At 39.6% G+C, this 22,433-nt stretch overlaps 1 protein-coding gene and 1 pseudogene across 2 annotated transcripts; both read left to right on the forward strand.

Annotated features, from left to right (window-relative positions):
- The first annotated feature begins 8 nt into the window (after nucleotides 1-8).
- On the forward strand, nucleotides 9-2,841 carry slbp2 (stem-loop binding protein 2). Its single transcript, XM_079404810.1, has 8 exons — nucleotides 9-600; nucleotides 679-807; nucleotides 888-956; nucleotides 1,092-1,175; nucleotides 1,390-1,536; nucleotides 1,637-1,804; nucleotides 1,873-2,029; nucleotides 2,158-2,841. The coding sequence occupies exons 1-8, from the start codon at nucleotides 551-553 to the stop codon at nucleotides 2,326-2,328; spliced, it is 975 nt and encodes a 324-aa protein (XP_079260936.1). The 5' UTR covers nucleotides 9-550; the 3' UTR covers nucleotides 2,329-2,841.
- Nucleotides 2,842-3,263: 422 nt separating this feature from the next.
- On the forward strand, nucleotides 3,264-16,234 carry LOC306862431 (protein FAM53C-like; annotated as a pseudogene). Its single transcript, XR_013786084.1, has 5 exons — nucleotides 3,264-3,544; nucleotides 8,853-9,052; nucleotides 9,145-9,202; nucleotides 12,154-12,999; nucleotides 15,061-16,234. The product of XR_013786084.1 is annotated as a protein FAM53C-like (transcript).
- Nucleotides 16,235-22,433: the final 6,199 nt, after the last annotated feature.

Raw genomic sequence — 22,433 nt, forward strand, 5'->3', positions numbered from 1 at the left:
TCGTAAACAAGTGCCGTTCTATTATGTGATCCAACCGAAAGTGATAAAATTGCTGCCGCTGACCATGGACAACAACAACTTTAAACACAATATTAACTGGACAAAACACGTTTTATATTGTTACGTTTAACGTGATTTACACGAATAGTTTTGTGCTTCATAGCTGTTTTATTGTTTACATTTTGCTGAATAAATAAAATAGGCTGTTTAGTGACAGATTACACTGTGATAACTTAATAGTATAACTAGTATAGGCCTAGTATAACCAGTTCTATATATTATCTGCCAGTTATTTTGTTGCCAAGACTAAGATATGTGTCTAAACAGTGAAATATTTACTGTAACGTCTGACAGCTACATCTTTTTCTCCGTGGCAACGATCAAACACTATCGTTATGACGATATTTATTAATTTTATGAATTCTTTTGATTATTTTTTTAATGATTAGTGGCCTTACCTGTCTCATTTGTAGAGCCCCGCCCCCGTTACACCTGCCGCTGATAAAAAGCTTTGTCAAACGCAGTGCATTGTGTGGCTGTAGCCAAAATCATGACAACACGCATAGAGAGCCTTCTTCAAAGCCCCTTTGAGTCGCGGTTGTATGTTTTTAAAGTTTAGTTTGTGTATTTAAAATATCGTTATGTGTTGCTGTAGCTTGTCTTTTGTTTGTATTTTAGAGGTCTGCCTCTTCATTTGTGGCCAACAGACGTTGCCCAAGACTTCAAGACTAAAACGCACTCTCTCCCATGTAGCCCAGAGCCTTGGCTTCTACCAGGCTGCAGTTCAGTGTATGATAGTCTTGTCAGGTAAATAGCCCCGTTTTTGTGTTTTTGTCATTGAGTGCAGACTCCATACTGATTTGTGAATTGTGGAATCCCCCTCACAGCTGCTCTAAAACCCCACAGTCAGCTTCACATAATGGAGAAAAGACTTCTGTTGTTCAGAAGCCTCGCAGGTCTGTTTTTATTCAATGATCTTTTGGTTGTATATCTGACATTTTGGTGTGAGTTTTGTATGAGACACTTTAGAAGTTAAGACGACTAATTTAAGTATTTTTTTTAACCACTTAAATGGCCGATTCTCTGTTCAGGTCATCCATTCTTGAGCGCTGCATCTTGAAGATGTCTACAGCTAGTGTTGCTGTTGGAACAGAAGACATCGATGGGATCAACAGGTCTCTTAATATGGTTCTTGAAGAGAAAATAAAGAGTATTTATGAATTAATACAATTTGTATACATGCATACAAAATTCTAAATGTAGTACTTAATATTTTTAGACATCTATTAATTAACACTTTTAATATATGGCATGTGAATCTTTTTTTTTTTTTTTTTAGTGATAAATGTTTGTACATATTTAGCCAGCTGATTAAATGATGTTTTGTAGGTCACCATCAGGGCGACAGTGGTGCCCCAACACTGCTGACCCGGCACAATTTGAGACCAATGAGGCAGTTTTGAAGCGTAGACAAAAGCAGATTCAGTATGGAAAGAACACCTGTGGCTACCAGAACTATACTCAGCAGGTTCCAAAGTGAGAATTGGTGACTTTTTTTTTTTTTTTCTCCTCCTCGCTGAATGTTCTCCTGATTGTATTGAAAGGCTCCTGGTTATTATATTTCCTAACTGTTCAGGCATCTGCGTGTGCCTGGGATTCACCCTTCCACTCCGAACAAATACCGCAAATATAGCCGCAGATCTTGGGATATGCAAGTCCGTCTCTGGCGGAGAGCGCTTCATACATGGGACCCACCATCTGCTTCCCAGAGAGACATGGAGGGACAAGACCCTGTTGATCAATTGTGAGTCTTCAAAGACAATTTGTAACTTTGCAGTAATTCTATTAATTTGCAAAATTAAACCCTCTTAGGCAGAGCTTGCTTGAGAAGATGAATGCAGAGCTGTACGACGGTGGTGAAAAGGAGGGCACGAAGTGGGAAATGACGCAGGATACCATTTCGTCCATTGTTTCACAACCTTCTGAGTTATCATCCGATGGTCCTTGGCTGTGTTCTAATGCTACTCAGGTCCGATTTAAATATTGAGTCAATGGAGTTGTTTGAAGTGGAATATTGTGGTAGTGGTATATAAAACCAATGTCCTCTTGTAAAGTACAATGCATGGTTTCAGTGCTAATTGAGATTCTTTTGTTCAGGTTGGAGTCCCATGCCACCAGAGTCAAACCTCTCAGCCCGGATTGGGCTACGCCTTTAACAGTCACCTAACAGCACAGGAGAACGTCCTAGGATGGTTGCGATTTCTCCTCGAGACTGACCGAGACCAGGCACCTTTGCTGCATGAAGAGCCTTTCTGGAGATTTACGTAGTGTCTCGTCAAATCATGCCAATGGTCTGCACAGATCAGGTGCAAAGCTTGTTCTCCAGCCATGTTTCAATTACACTTGTTCAGTTCTCCTAGTTCAGTATGCTGTGCACTTTGTAGTTTTTTGATCAAGGCATCCTCTCCAGATGACGGTTTCAATAGTGTACACATTCAAGTACCTGTTATTGCTAGTTTGTTCCTCACTTTCTGGTTTCCTTTTCAAGTTTCTTTACCTTCTAAAGCACTGGTTCTGTTTCTTGTTCTGTGTTCCTAACACTTATTTTTTTTATTTTTTTTTTTCCTCCTGTTGGTCACGTCACTGTTTTTCTAAAAACAGGAAGTTCAGAAGTTTTATTCTTGTTTTTTGTTTTGTGTGTGTGTGGACCTATATGAATGGGGGGGAAAAACTAATAAAGATGTGGACTGGCTAGCTGACTCTACATATGTCACTAAATTGTGCTACAATTTCTTTGTATGATTTTATCCATTAAATCTCAACTAATGCGTTATTAAACTCATAACCGTATCTTTATTGCGTCAAAGAACTGAAGTTCATTGGGTATGCTGTTAAGTGTTTGTCGCGTTAAGAATAACTTGGTCTTAAATGTAAATTATTCTGAAAACAAACTCTTAAAGTAGAATTATAGGAAAAATCCCTACAGTTCCCATGATTCTGAGTGTCGTGTTATCTCGGGATCGGCTTAGACTAAAGAGTCAAGTTCTCACTGAATTGTATTGTTTGATTCCTCCGAGCTTAGCATCGTTCACTTATTCCCCTCATATTTGCTCTCATCTACCAATTCCCGTACACCTTCCGCGCGTTTGTATGAAGACCAGTGTAAGATGAGTCCGTATATGCCCTGAGTGTTATTTACAAATTCCTCCATAGAAGGGTGCACTTATTTTTCCCTAGTGGGCGAAGTTGAGAAGACAGTCTGCATCGACCAAGCGTGCAATTGCAGACCAATCCTCAATTTTACACGATCCTTTAAATCGTCTGTTCCGGTCTTCGCTTATCCAGCGTGTTATTTCAACGGTATGTTTTTTGTAAAGCAGAGCAGTCGGGGATTGTATACAGATATATTTCCAGGCCGAGGCGAGGGCAGTGTATTAGACAGCAAGCCGACCTGCTTTAGCTTGTTGTACCGAGTCGGCTGAATCTCTGTTGAGAGCCACATTCAAGGCCTGGGGTTTTATCGACCACTCTCGGTTGATTCAAGGTAAGCCATTATCGTCGAAAGTCACCAGTGCATCTTCGTTTAAATGCGGTGTTATTCATATAATGTCTAGTTTCGCTGCAGTCAGGCTCATTGTGTACGGCTAGAAATCGGTTCGTGGGGCAGAATTGCGTTTCATAAACGCGTGTAAACAAATCTGCAGCACATGGCAGGGATGCAGTATTTTGCTTTTGCAGAATGGAGAACGGAACGCACTGTATGTGACAGAAAGACATCTTAAATCTTTATTTCTTTAATAGGCCTGTTTACAGCACCGCGTTAGCTATAGCCCGGGTCGGCTGTTCCTGATGGGCTTGTCATGTAGTCTATTTTTAATTATAAAATGAATCGCGATTTATTAAATGCTAAATATAGAATTAGAGTTTTTGGTTTTGGTGTGTTATATCCTAGCGTAATGAATCAAATGCAAATAGTGTACAACCGGTGCACGCGATATGAAACTGCTTTCTGCTTCCTAATGTCGACCAATGCTTATTTATAGTCTCAATTCATTCGCTTGCCTTCGGCGTGCAGAAATCAATATACTCTTAATGTGTATGCATGCTCAGAATGGCTAAACTTGGCTAATGCCCCGTGAAAACCGTACGCGCTCGCTTCAGAAATGTAACCCAGTGGCCTACCCCGACCTTCAGCGCGATTTGATTTGATTTATAGGCGTCGGTGCGATCAGGAAATGTATAGATTTTTATTTCAGCAAATGATTTGAATTGTAGACGAAGGGTATGTTGTGCTACATGTCACGCTTAATGTGCTTATGATGGAGATGACAGGCAGCAGGCTCCCCTCCCCCCGACATCGCCTCCATCAGCCGCGACCGCTCAGCGCGTTACCAAGGCAACGGCGGAACCGAACCCGAATCTGCTCGTGACCGCGACGACAAGTCATTACTACCGACGGTTCAATGAGTTGGCGTTGACGTTATTGACGAAATTGTAGGTTTTTAATCTTTTAGATATCATGGAGCTTAATATTTGTTCAGGTTCGAGGGACCCCCAAATCCTCCAAATGTCGAGTATAACTATTTTAGTTACTATTATTTAGTTGCATTTCTACTCATTTTCTTGTTTTAAATATTTTTTAAGTTTATTTAATATTTTATTGTTTTTTCCTAAAATTTCTGTGGACCCCCAGCACTCTTGTGGCCTCCTGTATCCCCCTTATTTAAATGAAGTGCACTAGCATATATACATTAAAGGGATAGTTCACCCAAAAATTAAAATTCTGTCATTAATTACTCACCCTTATGTCGTTTTAAACCCCTAAGACCTTCGTTCATCTTCGGAACACAAATTAAGATATTTTTAATGGAATCTGAGAGCTCTCTGACCCTCCCGTAGACAGCAAGGATATTACCACAATCAACGCACAGAAACGTAGCAAGGACATCGGTAAAATTGTCCATGTGACATGAGGGGTTCAACCGTGATTATACGAAGCTACGAGAATACCTTTTGTGCGCAAAGAAAACAGTAATAATATATTCAGCCATTCTTCTCCCAGAGTTACCATCTTCCGCCATTTTGGAGAGTACTCAAGAACGCAGAGCCGATTCTCCCTATACGCAAAATACACAAGCTGCGTAGGGCCCCGAAACACCAGGGGGCCCCCTTGCTCTCAAAGATTTAATTTAGTTTAGTGTTTGAATTTGGCCAGCGGTTATGAAAACATGAATGATTATTTATTTTAAAGGCAGGGTATGTAATTTTTCAAAAACGTTTTAGAAAACTGAGTTGGGGCAGTGTACCAAAACAAACTAATAGCCAATCAGCAGTAAGGGGCGTGTCTACTCATGATGTGGAGGAGAGAGCGTTCAGTGAACAGCCGACCTGAACGACAGAAAGATAGAGATGGCGGATAAAAAACAAAAAGAGGAAATCATCTGCGGAACGATAAGGCAACAAGTAGGACCCGTGTAAATATCAGATCAGCTTTCCAGCGCCGGAGAGAACTCAAGGAGCAGAAGGCCTGCGATCGGATGCCGAGGTTGCGTTGTTTCTTCTTGATAGGTGAGTAACACCGTGTCTACACCGGACGCGCCGTGCCGCAACAGCTAAAATCTGCCTACACTGGACGCGTGTATTTCAGCCGAGAATGTAGTTGTTTAAAACTCTAATCTGCGGCTTATTTATAAAAACAGCGCCTATTTGAAAATGTGCTTCGTCGATTTCGGAGATGTGATCTCTACGCGATCACTGGGCGCTCAGTGCTCATGTATCCCGAAGAGAGGAGCATAACCTCGGCTAGTCCTTCTGACATTTGCCACTGGCTCTGTTGTCTCTGTAGTTGTTAAACAAAAGATATAATTTGTTTTGGGTAAATCTAACAGGTAATCTTTGGTCTTTATTCTATTGTTCTATTAATATATTAAAATGAAAACGTAAAGAGGCAGTGGTGTTTGATATATTTCATCTGTAAATACAGTGAGGAAGATTGCAGCAGCCAAGGCCAGCTGACTGACCTTATCAAGTACGCTGCTGTTTGCAGAATTACTGGACTTGCGTCGTTCCGTCCGCGGGAACTCGGGAAGTTCGAACTACCGAGGATGCAAGGCCGAAATTTGCGTACTTGCTATTAAGAAACGCGCACAGACCTAACGTTACGTCACCAAACCATTTGCCTAATCTCGGTACTTTAGACCGCGATGAAAACGCAGACAGCAACAGGTCTGGGTGAAAAAAAGTTCCTGGGACATATTGTTCCAGGTAATTTTGGTGGAAAAGCGGCTTATGTTTCACAGAACTAATCGTTGCCTGGGTTGCGTAGGCTACATATATGTGGGGCGGATCTATCAAAATAGCCCTTTTGGGGTAGGGGCGTGTTTGTTTTGGTGATTTCAAATATCAACATTGGCTTCCAGAAATTGCTTACCCTGCCTTTAATGCGGTGCGCTGTCGCTCTTTCTACGTAAAAATCAGCCAAATAATATAACGTGAATGTTATACAGTCTTGCTCGAGACTAAAAAAACGAGTTGAAAGCATATCGAGCCGTGGAAGAGACACTGTTTCTCAGGCACTTTCCGCGAGCGTGATTCGAGATGGAGTGAAACACAGACAAATGCGTTTCATTCATTCTTCATAACCACTCATACTCCGCTAAACCCCCCCCACCCTGTTTTGCGTGGGGCCCCCAGAAGTCTAGGATCGGCACTGCGAGAACGTAATCAGCATTGTTTACGTTCAACATGCACACACTGTCTGCTGAACGTAAACAATGCAGATTACGCAATTAATGACAGAATTTTCATTTCTGGGTGAACTAACCATAGACATATATAGACGCCCTATTTGAACGCTCCAGGCACGTAGATGCGGCAGCCATCTTGGAACGGTATTTTTGACGTCTTTCACCATACTGTAGGTTCGCACAGAGCCGTTGAGCCGTTCTGTGCATGATTGTGGCATCTTTCGAATATTCAGTGATTACTATGGTGAATGACGTCAAGTTTACCACTGCAATATGGCAGACGGCTTCCTCATAGTGGCCCATAGAAACAGTCGCTAATGAGGCATATATATATATATATATATATATATATATATATATCTATATATCTATCTATGGAGCTAACCCTTTAATACAGTCATATTGGACGATGTGGTTTTAAAGCTCTTTCTTAACTTAAATCAATGAGTTGTTGTGTACTTTATTGACAGAATCGTAGGTTTTCAATCTTTGAGATACCATGCACCTCTATATTTGTTCATCCATCTCGTTCGAGGGACCCTCAGATAATGTCATTTATTACCTATTATTTAGTTGTTTTTCTACTTATTTTAATCTATCTTCTTAATTTATAATTTTTCTCTACATTTTCCACTGACCCAGCAGCATTTTATATGTAAACCCCTAATTTAAATAACGTGCACCCAGGACAGTCATGTCAGATGATTTTGTGGTTTTAATGCTCCGTGTGTCCATGAACACAGACAGGGAAGGATGTGTTCATAGGAGTTCCCACAGTGGCATCAGGCCAGAGGAACAGCCGGTTCCTTGACTGTGCAGCTTTCCCAGACACCTGTCACCAAGCAGTCCCTATTCATGTGTGCTGTAATGGGAGACCCCTAGCAGACTGGGCCTGTGCCCTGTAGGGTAACAGTCCTTAGTGGGGTTTGGAAAGCGAGAACTTCAGTCGCCTTCTCTAATTAAACCATAATCGGAGGATACTTCAAAAGAGAAATAAAGAATTACTGAGTTTAAAGCACTAGAATATTCAAATATTAATTAGAATTGGTCACATTCTGTTCATGTATGATCACAAAAACATTAACCTAATTATAATAAATGAATTGCCAGATTTAGCCTGTTTCTTGAAATCTGGGAAGAAAAATCTATTTTTTTTGTGTATTTGGTTTGTTTACGAGCCTATTTTTACGTTATTTTTACATGCAAGTCAGTCACCTGAAATTCCTGGTTTGTTTCCGTGTGAAAGTGTGATGTCAGCAGTTTAGGAGTATAGCACTCATTAATCAAAGGGAATTTTATGTGTGCTGTAGGCAGTGCGTAGTTAATTTAAAGACTGATCTCGTGCCTGCTGTATAAAGAGCATTGTGTGTAGTGTGAAAGTAATGGAGGAGAAATTATAGTTTTTTTTCCTGCTTCATGCTGGACTCGTGTGTTTAATGATTTTTCAGAATGGAGATGGCGAGTGCTGTTTGATTCTTCCTTTTAGTATCTTTTGCATTTAGTATAGTCTTTTAAATGTATCTAGCTGGGTACAAATTCATAAATAAAACCTAAAAGAATTAAGCAAAACATTTTTTTCTGTGCATTTTCTTGCAAAGTTTAGTTACACAGGAAGGACTCTTATCAAGGATTTATACTCTTCCTTGTAAACATGACAAGTGTTATATGTGAGCTGCACCTTTTTGAATCGGACAGGAAATTAAAAAGCATTTTATGTTGGAGTAGATCAGGAATACTTTGCAGCTTTGGTAACTGTATTATTTTTTTTTCTTTTTACAATTTCAGCAGCTAAGTAACTCCAGAGATTTGCATGAGAAACTGCTATTGTTAAACATTTACCATAGACTTTTGTTTTGTTCCACCGTTTTGTATTGTCCTGATTTTAGAACAAGTCATTTAGTATTCACGTACATTTATTTAAAGGGGTTTCATCATGAGAAATCAAAATTCTCTTGATCCTTTGAGCATTCATGATAACATACTGTGACTCAAAAACAAGTCCAATAAGACCATCTAAAGACCAAAAGAGATGAAGAACTAAAAAATGGATGTTTTTATCTTAAGAAATAATCAAACCTATTTTATTTGACTTCTTCTGTGTCCCAGGTCATCATGGTTCCTGAGTGAGATCGAGCGAGCAGCTGGATGTTTGGTGGACAGTGCTTCAGTTTTATCTAGTTCACATCGGCCTCTTTCCTTCCTTTTCTACCTTTCCTTTCTCCTCTAATTTGCCATGCCATGGTTTCGTTAAATCTTAAACAACAACATTGTCCCAGCTTCAACAACAACCACTGGACAGCAAACTGGTAAAGCTTGTGTTTTAGATCTCAGCCCAGATATGTTTCACTTAACCATTTATCTGTCTCTTAAAGCAATAATGTTTTAAAACCTCTTTCAGTCTCTACTTCATCGCCAGAGCCCCGAAACCTGCCGGCCCACAGATGGATTGATGCCTGGTATGTAACCTATCTCTTGAGTATCTGGAAGTCTTTAAAGGGAAAGAGAAAGAGGGAAAGAAGAGAAGTGGTGTATGGCCAAGTATGGGCATTTAACCCATCCAAGTGCACACACAGTAGTGAACATACACCCGGAGCAGTGGGCAGCCAATGCTGCGGCACCCGGGGAGCAGTTGGGGGTTCGGTGCCTTGCTCAAGGGTCTCACCTCAGTCGTGGTATTGAGGGTGGAGAGAGCGCTGGACATTCACTCCCCCACCTACAATCCCTGCCGGACATGCGACTCGAACCCATGACCTTCGGGTTACAAGTCCAACTCTCTATCCATTAGGCCACAACTGCCCCCCTTTAGCTCCTTAGTTTGGAGTACAGAGTTTTTCTGAGTTTCAGTTGAGTGTAAAATAATTAAGTATGGAGCATAATGCCACTAATCTTTTTAGAACAAATGTAAAAACTCTCATAAGCCCTACAACCTCATTGGTTTTCTAAGTAATAGTTGCTAGTTAAAACACAATCAAGGTGAACCATGTAACAGAAACATACTTGTGTGAATTTACACTACTGATCAAACTTTTCAAAGTTTTTCTAAATTGTTCTATTTCACAATATTACAGTATTTTTGATCAAATGACTGCAGACCAAACTTTTGAAGTGTAGTGAAAACAGGAAGTCATCATTATGCAAATATGTATATTGTATGTATGCCATATGTTATATAATATTCATGAACATAATATATATATATATATATACACCATGCTGCAGTAGAAATGTCAAATGTATAGATTTTGCTTACAAATATGCTGCGAGATATATTAGAGCAACTATCAGTGGGCAGGACTGCTTTATGTTAATTACACTTGAAAGCAAAGAAACATGGAGTAATGTGAACATACAGATTAAAACTAGGGATGGGCATTTCAAGCAAAAATATTATTCGAAAATCGCTGGGTATTATTAGATTATTATTCGAAAATCACACCCCTCCCCCGCATGTACGCACAAACACCCATAAACAGAGACGGGATTCATACTTTCAATCTGTATTATCATACAGACAGCTGTTTAATTCAGAAGATAACCTACCTTAACTTAAGCCATATAATGATTGTATCATGCTGAAACATATTAATATAATAAACATAACCGAATGACGGCACTTATTAACATAAGAGTTCGTCGATTACCATAATCAACTGCTCATAAGACTAGGACATTTCCATTTAAAAAAATGGAACCCCTAAAGGGAATAGATACGAGATGGGAGGAAAAATATACTTTGGTATCTTCAAATTATATCGTTGGGTAATTATACTGTATATAAACTGCGGGCATCAGGGAGCCGTTATTAATATGGGGGGCATTGAAATCACTTATGAACACGCGCTTGTTTTTTACTTTCACTTTCGAGATTCACGCATTTACACATTTCATTTAGAATTTGTCTAAAATCTCTTTTTTTTTAATTAATAAAATTGTGATTCGAATATTGAAATCAAAATCATGAATCGAGTCGAATATTGAAATCAAAATCGTGAATCGTTTCGACTCGTGAGTTGAGTGAATCGTTACATCCCTGCTCTGTTTATGTGGTAAGTGAAATTTGTACGGTAATGCAACAGGCTACCGCTAGCAAGCAGCTAACCATGTCCCTTTAGTCGCTCCGTAGAATGCATTATTTGCTTTCCGCACCTTTCTGAATACGGATTCAGCCACACCTCTAACCCAGTCGGGGGTGTTTGTGGTCCACACAGAACTCTTATTTGACATTGTCCCAAGTTACTGTAACCGTTATATGCTATGCAAGTCTTTTTTTATGCCATGCAAGTCTACAGTGTGCATGTGAGACAGTTTGTTCTTCTGTTGTCTTTGACTGCTTTTAGGTGCTTTATTGGCAGCGCCACCATCTGCTTACATGAACACGTCACCACCGCATCAACACGGAAAACATGGGGAAATTTTTTAAGACCATAATCGCACAACCTATTCGATATTCTATAATTAAATCAACTAATTGAATATTCGAAAATCGTGACCCATCCCTAGAACTTATTAAGGTGTGTAATGTGAAATGTACTTGTTTACAGTTGCTGAATAATGCCACTTGGACCAGCTGCAGCTCATCCAATCAAAATTTGTAGCCAGAACTATCTATGATGTAATTTCTTGCAATTTATCATTTGTAATAATAAGTAATATTTTTGGTTTGTGTGCAAATTCAAAATAGAGTGCTGTAGTACTGACGTGTTTTTGTATGCCAACCCAGAAATTAGCATCACGCTGGTACCCTATACAAAAACCCAAAAGGACTTTTCCATTGACTTTTGGATTATTGGAGAAAATCAGCTCTATCATCAACAAAAGTATGATTCTTGTGCATTTTATCATGATGATCTTCACAAATTAACACAACATTTATGAATATTGAAGCTTAAATATAATCCTCAGAAATAAAACGCTAAAGTGTCACATGACTTCAACATCACCACCATTAATCTTGTCTTTATAAAAAAAAAAAAAAACTAATAGTTTTAATTAGAATTGTTCATAAGAGTTTTACCTCTTTGTTGTGATGACATTTAATGTCCTGACAACCTCTTTAGTCCCATTTAGCCACTAAAAAAATAAATATAACAATGTATTTGAAATACATTTATTTCATGGCAAGTCTTCTACAAATACATTTACAAATTTATGTACTTAATAAAAAATACCCTGCAATTGTAATTTTGGTATAGTAAACTGCTATACTTAAATCTAGCTAAATTGGAACAATGCACTTTAATTGTGCAGAAGTAGCACTGAAGATTATGAATTATGAAACCAGAAGTGCTAGAATGCTTGTTTCTGGGTTTGGGCCTACAAAAATCCATAATACGCTCACCTCTAGTATCTTCTGATGTCTTAATGAATCGATGAATGAACTCCTAAAACTCAGTCCGTCCTCTTTCAGAGAGCAGTTACTGGCAGCTCTGCCCTCCTTCGAAGGCCAGCCTGCAGGGGGTGCTCAGCTCCAGCTTCCCCCCCGGCCCCGTGCCCCTGGGTCCTCCAGAAAGCCACCTGCCGGAGGGGGATGCCCTGAACCGTCCACTCGCCCCTAGCACCTCTGTGACGGACCTGTCTTTTCCCGGGCCTCCCCCTCCCCCCCCCGCCACCCCCCAAACGCCACTGTCGTTCGCTGTCTGTACCTGAGGACCTTTCACGCTGCCGGTACACCTGGCGGCCGAGTGCCTCCAAGGTCTGGACACCAGTGAACCGCCGATGCCACAGTGGAGGGGGCGTGGGGGGGCCATGTCCACTGCGTGCCCCCAGCTCCTCGCTCAACTCCTCGCTGCATTCTTCTTCCAGCCCCACCTTTTTCAGTCTGGCCCTTTCCCCAGATTCCCCGCTGCCGTGGACGTTCCCCTGGGACCCGAGTGACGGTGCCGGAGGCGGTGCCTGCTGCTGCTTCTTCCCCTCACCGTCCTCATGCTCCTCCTCTCCCTCACCGCTCCACCCGCCGCCTCCTCCGCAGAGGCGCTTCTCCCTCTCTCCCGTGCTCATCCGCGAAGCTGCCGCTCAGTTCTTGCCACCACCTCCGGTGCCCCCGCAAATCACGTCTCACCCTCCGGCGGTGCCTGCCTCGCCCTCATCCGCCTGCAGCACTCCGTCTTCGGTGCGCCGTGCTCTTCCTCCTCAACTTCCACGGTGCCATTCTCAGCCCTGCGATCTGCTCCTGCTCAAACCTGGCCTGAAGCGCCGCAGGGACCCAGACAGACCATGTGCACGGCCTGTGCTAGATTTCGCCAAAATGACACAGGTATGCTGTTCCTTATCATTCTGAAGATACAGCTGGTGTTGTAAAAGTAGGTTATTTTGAAAGCAGGAGCCTTTGGCACATCTGATAGGACTGTTTTTTTTTGTTAGGAAAAAGAAGGCAGCTGACAGTACAAAATAGAAAAAGAGAAATGATAAAATATGGCATTGTTTAAAGTAGAGCTGGGTATTGATACAAATTTCCTCATTCTATTCAATTTGATTCAATTCAAACTTTCATCCAACTTTAGCTGCATACATAGGGTACACTCACATAAAGCAATCCATATTGTATAATAGAAAAAAATGTTTTGTTTTCTTAAACATTGGAACAACACATTTTGTGGGAAAGATCATAAAAGTAGTTTGTTGTTTAAAATGAATCATATCACTGTATAAGGTGGTGAAGGGGGCTTTTACATGACAGAGCAAAATTGTATACCTGTAACAAAGTTTGTACCATATTTTGTTTTGACAAATAATTGAATTTTATTATAACAATTTAATAAACAAAAGAGAAATATTTCATATATTTGTAAGATTTTGAAAGCATCATACACTGTTTAAAGGTGACCTGTTAATAATTTATAATTATTTGCTTTTAATGTGGCTTTAGTAGAAACAATAAATTATATTTGTTGATATGATTATATTTTTTAGTGTGATTGTTTTATTATAAATATCGTGATTAAGGTGGACACCTAACTTAATAAATTATATTAAACATTTGAATGTCATGTCAGCATGTGTTTTATAAAAGTTTTAGTTATTAGTTTAGTTATTAAAATTCTGTTTATTTATATATTATACCTTGAACAAAACTGAAAATCATTAACAAGACCTCAAAACATATTTGGTGATTTTAACGATTCATTGTTTGATACATAAAGCTACAATATAAAAAAAAACATGAAATATTAGAATTGACTTTCTGTGTTTCTGCCTGTCAAAGTTCAGCTAAATTTCCTTGTGGATGTTTAGAAGAAGTGCTGCTGTGAATTTTTGTGATCCAGTGGTTTAGAGGAAAATTCAAATTTGTCTTTTAGTCTGGTGAGCTGTTTAGCCCCATTGTACCCTAGATAGATGATCATTTAAATAGTCATTGGCCAGTCATTAACCAGTTCTAAAATGCTCAGTGTGGACTATTAGGCATTTACATATTATAAACTTTAACATGAATTTCTCTGTACGGCGTAGAACATGTCATTGTGAAAAGTGCTACAGCCTACATATATTTCAATTATAATGTTAGTTCTGTTTTTGCTACTTTTTATTTGAACAAATCAGTGTTTCAGGCTGATTGCAACTGGTAGCTTGTCTTTTTGGACTTCTGATTAGAAGAATCAAATTGTTAGGTAATTAATTTAAATTAGACAAGTAACACTCATTTTCCAATTGTATTTCAAAAGTCAACCACATGCAACTTTTGTCTAAAGAGTATCTTGGTAAAATTTGAATGTTCTGGTGTAACTTTAAATGTTTATTAAATAGTCTACTTCTTAGGTTCGAGAGTATTATTGTAAAATGCGTGTGTATATGTACAATTTGGTTTGAAAATGACTAATTTCAGCAGTTTAACACTGGGGGGGGGGGGGCACTAAAAAAATCTCATGAAACGAACGAATACTAGATTCACAGTGTTTTGATTTATCACAAAGTGATGAAAATTCTCATCACATTTTTTATGAGAAGTTTAGTTCCCTATAATGTGCAACTCTGTGTGGTGTTGGTGGAGCATCTGTACAGTTGTACAGCTTTTTGTTATGTTGATCTTGCCAGCTCCACTTTGAAAACTTTGTCATGGGGCATAAAAATGATCTTGAATATTAATTAGGTGCTTTGGTATATGCTCAGTATTCTTTGTTAAAAAGGCAGGTAAGTGGGTGCTAGCTATAGTAGCTTAATGCTAACATGTTCGTTCAGTCCACAGCAGAAACAGCCTTTTGACGCAGAGGCTTCTGCTTGCTTTCAAAGTTGTCTTCAAATATATGATTGTGTCCCAAAAAGTAGCTTAGAAGTCTCTTAAATTGTTGTTTACTGAAGTATTTTCTCCCTTTGTTTTCAGACTCGAAGCACAGATCCTCTCAGTTACATGGAACGTGGCAGACTGGCCTGCGGCGGGGATGTCTATATGGGCCTTGAGCCTTTTTTTGGAGACTTCAGAGGCTCATGTTCACCAGCTGAAGGCCTGGGTAGGACGAGTATTGGGCCGTTAAGTGAAAGTGACGAGGAGGAGGAGAGAGAGGAGGAGGAGGACCCCGAAGAGCGTGACGGGGGACAAACTAGCGTGTTTGAAAGGGATTGTACTGAACTAGATATCACCCTCATTGAGGAGAACTGAAAGTTATCCGGGGAAGATCTTCTTTCCCCCCTCACCTCCACCGCCAGCATTCAGCTCTCTCTGCACCACCTGCTACCTTACACTGGCAGGCCTCTCAGGAACCCTGCTGCCCTCACATGAGGCGCGCAGGCGTAGACGCCCATTAATGAAGACATGCCGACTACTATCATATGCAGGCAGTCACAGACACTGACCCATCAACATTGTACATTCCAGAATGAGTTGCTGAGACATTCTGAAGGATGCAAATATTTCAAAAAGGAGTTTTATGTGTATCGGACGTCCTCTTAGAATTCATGTTCTAACTGACAGAACTGGAGGCCAACAGCTTCCCACTTCTTTCTTTTCTCGTCTTTCCTCTTGACTTGTTTTGATAGTAAGAATAGACTTTCTTGGATGACAGTTATAAATATCAGTGTTTTGTTCAGTTGAAATATAAAAGGGCAGTATGACATAGCAGTATTTACTCTGCAGACCTTTATACTTCCTGACGAAGGTCCATCTAATTCAACATAAGCCTTAAGATGCCTGTTTTTTTCTTCCTCTTAATCAAAAGATTCCTCAAGGAAATGAATTGTGTACTGTAGCTTGTTCAGTTTTTTTTTTTTGCAGTCTCTCTTTTTTTTATCTGTACAATGCATTCCTCTAAATTTGAAATGTGTATACATTTATTAATGCACTGTATTTGGGACATTTAGAAAGAAACAATGAACGCAACCACTGTATTCTGAAGGCACATTGTTATACTGTATTGTACAGCGAGTATTTGTTCAAATAAGTTGTGTAAAGATGGTAGCTTGAAGGTTGGAGACAGGCTATTTCTGTCATTTAGAGATTTTTTTTTATTGTATGTGTGATAAATTCAGACTCAGTTTATGTAAAAATAAAGTTTATTTGAAATTACAGCGAGTTGAACTCAATGAGTTGTCTAAAACTGGAATAATGAAATGAAACAAATGAGTGACTTGATCCTGTCGGACTGTTGTTTCTAATTTCCTTTTTCAAAATCATTTTATTGCCATCTGCTGTTTATTTTCATAGTACCAATATTACAGGCAACAGAGTTAAAATAATCAATTTTTTTATTATGACTATCTGCGATCTCATAAGCGTTATAAAATGAAGTGTCACAAGTCTTTTGATGGTAAATGTCCCACCGAGGTAAATTGTACGCCATGTGAGTTGACTGGTTTTGTATAGGTTTCATTTGAATTGCTCATGTCACAAGTTTTTCTTACAGTCTGATTTAAATCACATACCTGGAACTTGTATGCGGTCTAATAATACACCGATACTTTCAATTTCAAATAGTAAATGGAGGGCCACATACACTGTAAAAAAATAATCGTAAAAAAACGGTCAAATGACTGGCAGCTACGGCTGCCAAACAAAAACCGTAAAATTAAGGTAAAATATCTTAATTCAAACAAGGAAAAACCTGTAAAATAACAGGGTTTTTTTCTAAAACTTTTAATGAAAAAATCTGTAAAATTATAGTTTTTGCACTTTATTGGAATTAAGATATTTTTCATTTATTTTACGGTTTTTGTTTGGCAGCCGTAGCTGCCAGTCATTTGACCGTTTTTTTACGATTATTTTTTTTACAGTGTAGTGTAAACTCCTCTTTATAAAATGGATAGTTCCAGTCCTTGATTCTGATTGGTTGAACCGCATTCAAAGCTGTTGTAAATTACTCTACAAACATACACCTTTATTACATCTGTGTGTTTCTCAGTAACCACTTTGTTGCAACAACAACCGTTTCTGAGGAACTACATTGTTTGGTGGAAGAATAATGTTTTTATTAATATTACATTTTATTTGCTAAGTATATGGAAGTATAAACGTTTTATAAAAGCAATAAGCCCCGCTTCAGGTTGTGCCTAACAACGCCCCTTAGCTGTTATAAATTCACTGTAAATCACAGCTTCTTGGGGATTATTGCTTTATTGAGATGTTCAGGGGTTAAAATAAAAAAAACCCAAACTTTTTTCCGAGGTGGTTTGGTTGCGGGGTGGACACATACGCAGGGCTATTTGGCAAAAAAAAAAAAAAGAACATTATATGAATGATTTGCTTTGAAACTATCTAGTAACTAGGCTGAGACTACTGAAATGGTTTTGTTCAAAATAAATAATGGTAAATTAAATACTAGGAAATTAATATAAAATAGGAAATATACTAAGACAATTTACTACAGAAAACTACAGTTTAGTTCAATTAATAACAACAAAAACAATAAAATGCTCCAAGAACTGGAAACTTAAACAGGGTTCGTACAGATACTACAAAATGAAATTCAAGGACTTTTCAAGCACTACTTTTTGGTTTTCGAGGACTAAAATCAGAGACTCGTTATCATTATTATCTTTCAAATTCTAATTAATAATTTAATACAACAAAATGGTACAAATAAAGTGCAGCACATGCAAAGAATGCAATGACCATGGCAACATTAACATTTGAAAGGATACTATGGCAAAGTTATCACTTTCCTTATTCCTTATGATTGACCTGAAGAATGAAAGCTATATCATACACTTGGAAAATTATGAGCTATATCACCGCTTATCGACACTAGGGGTGTGACAATGCACTTAGCTCACAAGATGAGACAAAATACAGATACTTGGTTCATGATATTTTAATACTATTTTAAAGAAGTTTTCAATGACAGAATCACAAGTATAACAATGCAGTTGTATTTTGAAATATTTTAACTAATCTAGGGCTGTAACTAACGATTGCTTTGGTAATCAAGTAATGTACTGATTATTTTGACAATTGAGTAATCTGATATTGTTTAGTAATACAAATAGACCTAAGTGAAAACAAGGTTTTAATATGACTATATTTACATATAAACTAACAAATAGGCAATAATAATTGGCTTAAATAAAGTATCAATACCAGGTAATTACATGGTTTTATTGTACCACACACCAATTTGCCAATATAATATGAACATAACCAACTTAAAGGGATATTCCACCCCAAAATTTACATTTTGACATTACTCACTTATCCCCATGTCGTTCCAAACCCGTAAAAGCTTTGTTCGTCCTCAGAACATAATTTAAGATATTTTGGATGAAAACAGTGGTGGAACCAGGATATTTTCATAGGGGTGGCCAGCGAGGGGCCAGCAACCAGCCTGGGGTGGCACAGAAATCTTCATTATTTCAATATAAAAATGTGGTTGACTATAAAGTACTAGACTATTTTAGTGCCTAAAACACAGCTGAATACAATAAATTTCTACTTAATTGTAATTGAGATATTTGTGAATTATTATTTCAAGTAATACTGAGTGAATATGACAATTTTTGTATTATTCCTCACCTCCAGGTATTTTAATAAAGGGGCTCACTATAGCTTTATTGCTCTGTCAGTTTGGTTCTGGTTCTCAAAACCCCCCAAAAACTTGTTCTCTAACATTACATAGTCAAGGATGAGACATGCAGTTAGTGATAAGAATGTGAAAAAGCCTGGAAAACAACAGCACATAAATGCCAGAATGTAAAATGAGTTATTTTATGCATTTAAATGGTTTCATTTTCGTTTGTACTTTTAAAATTAATTAAAAAATAGCGCATATTTTCTAGTGTCAGTGCACTGTGCTCACATTTACTTGTGCATTAAATTACAAATTAAAATACATATCAGCTTGCACCTTATTGTGATCTGGAACTGCATGATAGCCTATATTTTAGTATGCATTTGAGAGACGGTCTGAAATGTAATGCATACATACATGCATGCACAGTTTGCAGCTTTAATCGCCTTTTTGGTAATTTCATGACTTAACTGACGACATAGTTTCTTGTGTTCATCGGATACTTTTCAAAATGGCGCTACGCTGACACAGAGAGACAGAGAGGAGACGAACTGTTGAATAAATATCGTTATTTTTATTTTCTTTGCGTACAAAAAGTATTCTCGTCGCTTCATAAAATTCAGATTGAACCACTGACAGCAGATGGACTATTTTGACATTGTTTTTATACTTTTATGGGCCTTGACAGCGCAATTTATTATGCAGTCAATGGGACAGTCACAAGCCTCCCGGTTTTCATCCAGAATATCTTAAATTGTGTTCCGAGGACAAACAAAGCTTTTACGGGTTTGGAACGACATGGGGGTAAGTGAATATTGACAAAATTTTCATTTTGGGGTGGAGTATCCCTTTAAGTAGGCCTACATTGTAGGCCTATTATAACAAATAGCCTACCAGCAGAGGGCGCCAACAGCCTGGCGTGATTCAACGACGTTTAAATCCATTTCATTTCACATGCTAACTCAGAGCGAGGGTTTAAACTTTTATTTTTAAATCACGATGTACAACAAATCGCATATAGAAATATGTTGATGTATTATACTGTGTTGGCATAGGTTTATAAATGATTTACGTTACAAATCTAGTGAGATAATGCATACTGTTTTCTCAGATGACCGTTAAGCAACCCAAACTCACAGCATATGCAGAGGAAGAGTTTAGCGCCTTTCACACATACAGTCTTTACTGGAAAATTACCGGTGAGAGATCATGTGTGAACAGGACCTTTATAAAATTTGTTGAAAATCATATCGTTTTTATGGAGATGACCTGATTACTACAAACAGCTCCGCTGCTTTTAAAATAGCTTTTCTATGTAAATATGCGCTGGAGTTATATCTTTGACCATTACGCCTCGCAGCTTTTTCAACGTGTTGCGGTCTAGACCCAGGCTTCTTTTCCATTCATCAGGGCTACGGCTCTGGACCCTCATTTATCAACAGTGCGTAGACACAGATTGCGTAAGCACAGCTTCATGCAAAGTGTGTGATCTACCAACTTGTACTTATATGCAGGAATGCGTGTAAATATAAGGACAAAATATAGAACCTTTTCTACGCACTGTTGATAAATGAGGCCCCTGGATACTATTATGCACGTCTCATGTCTAAGAGCAAAAACTTCTGATTGGCTAGTAATGTTAGGTTGAGAGTGAAAGCGGTGTTCCTCTCATACCATTGGTAGGCGAACTAGTGAACTCGAACGTGAAAGCAGCAAGTTTTTTTTTTTTTAATGTAGGACTATAATTTTTTTTCCTCCGCACGCCAGAGATCCGGCACGGTGCCGGAGAACTTTAAGCCCTGGATGTTACTTACCGGGCATTACTTACCTGGTGAGTTTATCAAACATTCACCGTGATAAAAACTGGTAAACGAGAGGCTTAACCTCTCTAGAATTGAAGCATAATCGGAATTGTTAATATTTCCAGATTATCATGTTTTCCTAATAAAATAACACATTTTTGTTTATTTTCACAAATGTGTTTTAATGTGACATACAGTTGTAAAATATTTATGGAGGAATCACACCAGTGACAGGAAATACTGGGGACGTGAGAGGATCCTCTGATGCGGTCGAGACAGAAACCACTAGGGCCAGAGCAGCTTTAGCAGGAACCTCGGGGACCAGGGAGGTTGAGAGAGGACCTCTGGGACTGGAGCAGCTTTAGCTCTGGCTGAAGCTATGGCAAGAAAGATTGAGGCTGTTGGGCTGGAGGTTTTTTGGCAGCCGTGGCATGAATCTCAACACCATCATGGGAGGAAACTCCATGGCACACATGGCGGGAAGCTTTCCAACTTCAGCTGTTATAAGACAGCTCTGAAACCATTGCAGGTTCTGGAGTTGCAGCAGCAGAAACCATCAGGCCTGGACAAGATGCTGTGGGACCAGGGCAGCTCTGAAAGGGTACCATGTCGAGTAACCTCTGCTTTTGATTCGGTTCTCTCTGACCTCAGCAGGTTTTGGAGAGGCAGTGACAATGACCTTCACAAAGGGTTTCTGCAGCAGCCCTGACAGGATCATTGGGCCCAAGGTGGCTGAGAAATTGAACTTGTGGGACAGACTTGACAGGGAGCTCTGGGAAGCTCTAGGTGACTCCATTTTTAGAAATATGATTGGATGGTGAAGTACTTAACTAACTAAAACTAAATGAACTATTTACAGTACACAACCCTAGGCGAGTAGTTCCGCAAGACGCTAAAACTCCTGCCTTAGGCCAAGGCGCCAGACGCTACCAAGGCCTGCCAGCCCCGCAAGACGCTAAGGCTGGAGGAATGGAGAGCCAGCTTAACTAACTAAAACTACTCTAACTATTTACAATAATTACACATCCTTGGATAAAACGGCAGCATTTTGTGCAGAAAAATAGAGAGATGTCTGATTATTACCTTTAACTTTACACTTTCTAAGATGTAAAAAGATGAACGATTCCTGGATTACCCACAAGGACTTCTTTTATAAAGCCGTTTTATCTAATTACAAAAGTGAAAGATCTCACCATCGGAGAAGTCTGGCTGAGACCAGATATCAGTGTCCATCAGACTGATATCGCTACTCTTGGTGAAAAGGCTGGTGATCATGCGGAACAGGAGCACTCCCAGTGGCCACGGTACCACCAGTTCCTCTTCAGGAACTCGAGCTACGTCCAGAGACGCTTTGGGGAACGCCTTCAGCGAGACCGGCTCTGAATACAAATGAAATCTGTTCAAAGGATGGGCGGGAATGACCAGCTGGTATAAAAGCACGTGCGGTGAAACCGGCGTCAGCTTTTTTCTTTCAGCTACCGCTCTGTATCTCCATGAGTATTTAGTGTTATCTGTCTGTTACTAACATGGGAGCGAAGCACAATACGGGCAGTGTACTTGTGTGTGCTTTGCTTGGGAGCAAGATATGCGGAGGCGGCTCTCGAAGGGGCTGATTGCCCGCGCTGCGGGAGCCTTCCTCTGCGCGTGCTTTGCTCCCGAAAGGCCCTCCTCTCTGGAGGAGGGTTCTTTCTTTGGCGTTCCCCGTGGCGCTGGCCCCGCTTCCGCTGAGGTGGAGCGGAGGCGGCGCTCGTGGGGTTCGCGGCGGGATCTGATGGAGGGATCGGAGGCAAGCAAGTCTCTATCTCCATCCTCACCTGTCGGATCCCATGACCACCCCCCGAGATCGGAAGCCTGCCTTGTGGATACTTCCCCTCGGGCAGCGGCCTCTGCGTTTCTCTTGACTTCCTCCGAGGAGGTTGACACAGGAAATGCCGAGTATGTTGCACCCCCTCTTTCAC

This window comes from Barbus barbus (assembly GCF_936440315.1).
Source record: "Barbus barbus genome assembly, chromosome: 43".
In the NCBI taxonomy this organism is placed as follows: domain Eukaryota; kingdom Metazoa; phylum Chordata; class Actinopteri; order Cypriniformes; family Cyprinidae; genus Barbus; species Barbus barbus.

Bases quoted from the DNA above. Each gene is read 5' to 3' on its own strand.
- slbp2 (XM_079404810.1), top strand. From the start codon at position 551: ATGACAACACGCATAGAGAGCCTTCTTCAAAGCCCCTTTGAGTCGCGG. The intron at 1,805-1,872 runs GTGAGTCTTCAA...AAACCCTCTTAG, and splicing joins CAAGACCCTGTTGATCAATT to GCAGAGCTTGCTTGAGAAGA. The intron at 2,030-2,157 runs GTCCGATTTAAA...TCTTTTGTTCAG, and splicing joins TGTGTTCTAATGCTACTCAG to GTTGGAGTCCCATGCCACCA.